This window comes from Nicotiana tabacum, chromosome 2 (genome assembly GCF_000715075.1).
Source record: "Nicotiana tabacum cultivar K326 chromosome 2, ASM71507v2, whole genome shotgun sequence".
Lineage (NCBI taxonomy): Eukaryota > Viridiplantae > Streptophyta > Magnoliopsida > Solanales > Solanaceae > Nicotiana > Nicotiana tabacum.
Window position 1 is genome coordinate 39,296,084 of NC_134081.1, and position 4,143 is coordinate 39,300,226.

General features: G+C 36.0%; 1 protein-coding gene across 1 annotated transcript; it reads left to right on the forward strand.

The window, feature by feature from the left end:
* Nucleotides 1–759: 759 nt before the first annotated feature.
* On the forward strand, nucleotides 760–3,110 carry LOC107812162 (laccase-3-like). Its single transcript, XM_016637200.2, has 5 exons — nucleotides 760–909; nucleotides 981–1,377; nucleotides 1,451–1,579; nucleotides 1,674–2,618; nucleotides 2,692–3,110. Exons 1-5 carry the CDS (start codon nucleotides 799–801, stop codon nucleotides 2,820–2,822), a joined length of 1,713 nt encoding a protein of 570 aa, XP_016492686.1. The 5' UTR covers nucleotides 760–798; the 3' UTR covers nucleotides 2,823–3,110.
* The last annotated feature ends 1,033 nt before the right edge of the window (nucleotides 3,111–4,143 follow it).

Here is a 4,143-nt window from a genome sequence, read left to right on the forward strand (position 1 = left end):
ATGACAAACAAACAGGTCATCATAATTACAATACTGTATAATTACTACCCTAGTAATTACAACAATTTCAATTATCAGGTAGCTTTCCAAACAGACCCTTAATGTTAAAGTGAAATGTGATACAGAGTGGTTGCTATAGAGAGTTTTAGATGTATAACTTTTGGTGAATCACTTTTAACAATTTTATTTAAAATATTTTCCATTTCCGTGCATATACATCCACACTATGCTAGTATGCTTCAAAAAGAAATAAATCTGTGCCAAGACCTCTCAACTATAAAGTTGAGTGTCGACAGTTAGTATAATGCTTGCCTCATATTGATTTTAACTTGTTAATTGTTTGGCTAACAGATAGTCTTGGATAAAGTCTTCTCTTCAACTAATCGCAACTATTTTCAACTTCATTGACCATCCTTACAATATTATATTCTGTCAAATGAAAGTGACAAAAGATTTCAGCAACAAAGGAAAATGGAAAAGGAAAAAAACAGTAAGAGAGTGACGGGAAGCATTAGCCCTGCATTGTTTACAAATTTTCCAAAGGAAAAATTTCAGTTTTGATTAAGAATTCTCGAGAGCAGTAAGTGGGTGCACCAAATCCTCCATGTAGTTGGACTAAGTTGCCCAAAACTTTCCAAAATCACTGGTTAACTCCTAACTAATGTACCACCAAATTTATATTATATTATATTTGTTTTTTAATAAATGAATAGATTAAGCTTTCGGTTCCCTCCATCTAGCAGTATAAATAGGGAAACTCCAGGATTCCGATCCTCGTATCACCAAAAAGATAAAGAGATGGAAACTTCCAAAAAGGCATTGTTCAAAGTCCTATTTGCTACCATTGTGGTTATACTAAGTCTCCTGCCGCCTACTGCAAATGCAGATATTCACCAACACGAATTTGCTGTATGTCCCTATTTACTTTTTGTTTCATTTTTTACCTTACCACTTTTAATTTTTTGAAACTGTTTGAACAGGTTCAAGAAACAAGAATAACAAGACTGTGCAAAACCAAGAATATAATAACAGTGAATGGACAATTCCCTGGGCCAACCTTGACTGTTCGAAATGGGGATAAACTTGTCGTTAGGGTTGCGAATAGAGCACGATACAATGTTACCATTCATTGGCATGGAATTCGTCAAATGAGAACTCCATGGGCAGATGGACCAGAGTATGTGACACAATGTCCAATAAAACCAGGAGGAGTTTACACATACAGGTTCACTATTGAAGACCAAGAGGGTACATTGTGGTGGCATGCTCACAGTAGATGGCTTAGAGCTACTGTTTATGGGGCTCTTGTTATCTTACCAAAACAGGGTTCTCATTTTCCTTTCTCACAGCCTAAAAAGGATATCCCTATTATTCTTGGTAAACCCCTTTATTCTTTCTTTTCTTTTTGTTCAAAAATTATTATCGTTTGACGAATATTGACTGCTTTCAGGGGAATGGTGGAACAAAGATATTATTGCACTCCAAAGACAAACACAGTTCACAGGAGCTGCTCCCAATATTTCTGATGCATATACTATCAATGGTCAACCTGGTGACCTCTATAGATGCTCTAGCCAAGGTTTTTAGTGTGATTAGATCCCTTTTGTTTTTTTTAGATAGAGGAAAAGATTAATCAACTTCATAGTTACTAATTCAGAATAATGTTGTTGCAGATACACTAAAGCTTTTAGTGAATCCCGGAGAAACAATACTCTTAAGGGTCATCAACGCTGCACTCAATCAACAACTCTTTTTCTCAGTTGCCAACCACAAATTGATTGTGGTGGGAGCTGATGCTGCTTATAATAAGCCTTTTACGACGAATGTTATCATGGTTGGACCTGGTCAGACCACTAATGTAATACTCGCTACTGATCAGCCCCCTGCACGCTATTACATGGCAGCTCGTGCCTATGCCTCAGCTCAAAATGCCCCATTTGACAACACTACTACCACTGCTATTCTTGAGTACACGAATCTTAGGTCGGGAGCTAATTCAAGGCCTTTGTTGCCTCAGCTTCCAGCCTTTAATGACACAAATATTGTCACTTCTTTCACAAGTCAAATGAGGAGCATTCCTAAAAATAATATTAGAGTACCTAATCAGATTGATGAGAATTTGTTCTTCACTGTTGGATTAGGCATGGTGAGTTGCACTCCTGGTCCTAGATGTCAAGGCCCTAATAACACACGCTTTGCTGCTAGTATGAACAATGTCTCCTTTGTTTTTCCAAGAAGAACCTCATTGCTGCAGGCTTATTACCAAAACATTCCTGGGATTTATACATTGGATTTCCCTCCTGTTCCACCTGTAAAATTTGATTATACGGGAAATGTTTCGAGAGGACTCAGGCAGCCAGGATTTGGGACTAAGTTGTATAAGATCAAATTTGGTTCTAATGTACAAATTGTGTTACAAGATACTGCTATCTTCTCAGTGGAGGACCACCCAATTCATCTTCATGGATACCATTTCTGGGTTGTTGGACAAGGTTTTGGCAACTTCAATCCACAAACTGATACTTCCAAATTTAACTTGGATGATCCTCCAGTTAGGAACACAATTGATGTGCCCGTCGGTGGATGGGCAGTCATTCGTTTTGTGGCTGATAATCCTGGTAAGTTGCTTATCATAATCATATATGTTGCCTTACAAGTTTATTCTGATTGATTTATCTGATATCTTAATAGGTGTTTGGCTGTTTCATTGCCATATTGATTCACATTTGGCATGGGGTCTCGGTATGTCTTTCATCGTTGAAAATGGGAAAGGAGAGAAACAGACTATGGAGCCACCTCCACCAGATCTACCACAATGCTAGAATGAATATTAGAATTATTCTTCCAACTTAATGGATTTGGAGTTGTAGCAACTCATTCATATTATGGTTGTCTGCAAATGAAGCATTTTTAGTGTGGTCTATCTACTGTCTTTTTGTTTATCTAAGTATTAACCTTTCAGGTTTCACCCTGCTTTATTAAGCACATATTAGAATTCTTTTTCTTTTAATTAGTTGTTCACGTTACAAGTACTTTATATGTACTTTTACAATCTCGTACTCTGCTAGTTCAGATATATATAAATACTGAATTGTTTCATTGTTGTCCCATATTTGTTTTTTTAAATCGTTGTTCTGACAAAATTTATGGATCATTAGAAAGTGTAAGGTATGATTGTCCAACAATAATTAACTAGTGTAACTATTTAACCAAAAAATAATTTTTGTAGTCAAAGTAATTAAATAAATATCTCAGGCTACTAACAACTGATTTTATTCGCCTTTTCATATATAAATGATATGAATAAGGAACAAATAATAAGAAAATAAATTGAGAGAATAAAGGAAATAGAAATCTTACTGATAGTTGCAGCCTTTCTTCTCTATGAAAGCAATAATTTTTAAATAATAGAGAACTGTAGTAAAACAATGTAATTGAGAGAATTACTAGTAATTTTTCGATGGGATACAAGGTGTAGAATAAGGGGTTTAAATAGTAAGCGTATTTGTAACTGTTTGCCTTGTTTAGCTCCTACCCGTTACTGTCATTTATTACATTAATGGCGCGTTTCACAATTGAATTGCAACGGACGAAGTAATGATGGAAAATCCCGTGTAATCCGGGATTGACAGTTCTTTCTTTATTCGTATCTATATTAGTGACTCGTTCTTCAAAATCTGAAGCTATTTTCCTGTACTTTATCATGAGCTAAATAGACACGATACATATTTGCTCAATCCCGAAGGTATTTCGCTCATCTTCTGTACACGTCATTCTTATTTTGTCATAATAACTTTGTCGACACCTATCACCAAAGAATAGGAGCTTATTTTTTACTAATATAGATAGTCCCACCCACTTCTTGAATAATCTCAACTGAATATTCGGGAAGTGATGAGTTTATTTATGGCAAAATATTTTGCTGCCTCTTCCCGAGGTTATTATGACGTGCTGCAGAAGTGAAGAGACATGAGTCTCTTTTGTTTAAAGCTCGAGACACGTGTCTTATCGTGATTGGTTCTGAAGTCGGCAGCTGTTTTTTAGGAGCTGCCAGCTCTGTTAATCTGACGTGACAACCCTATGATGACGGTTTTATGATGATGTACTTCTTTCCTATAAATACAAAATTGCAAACCCTCATAA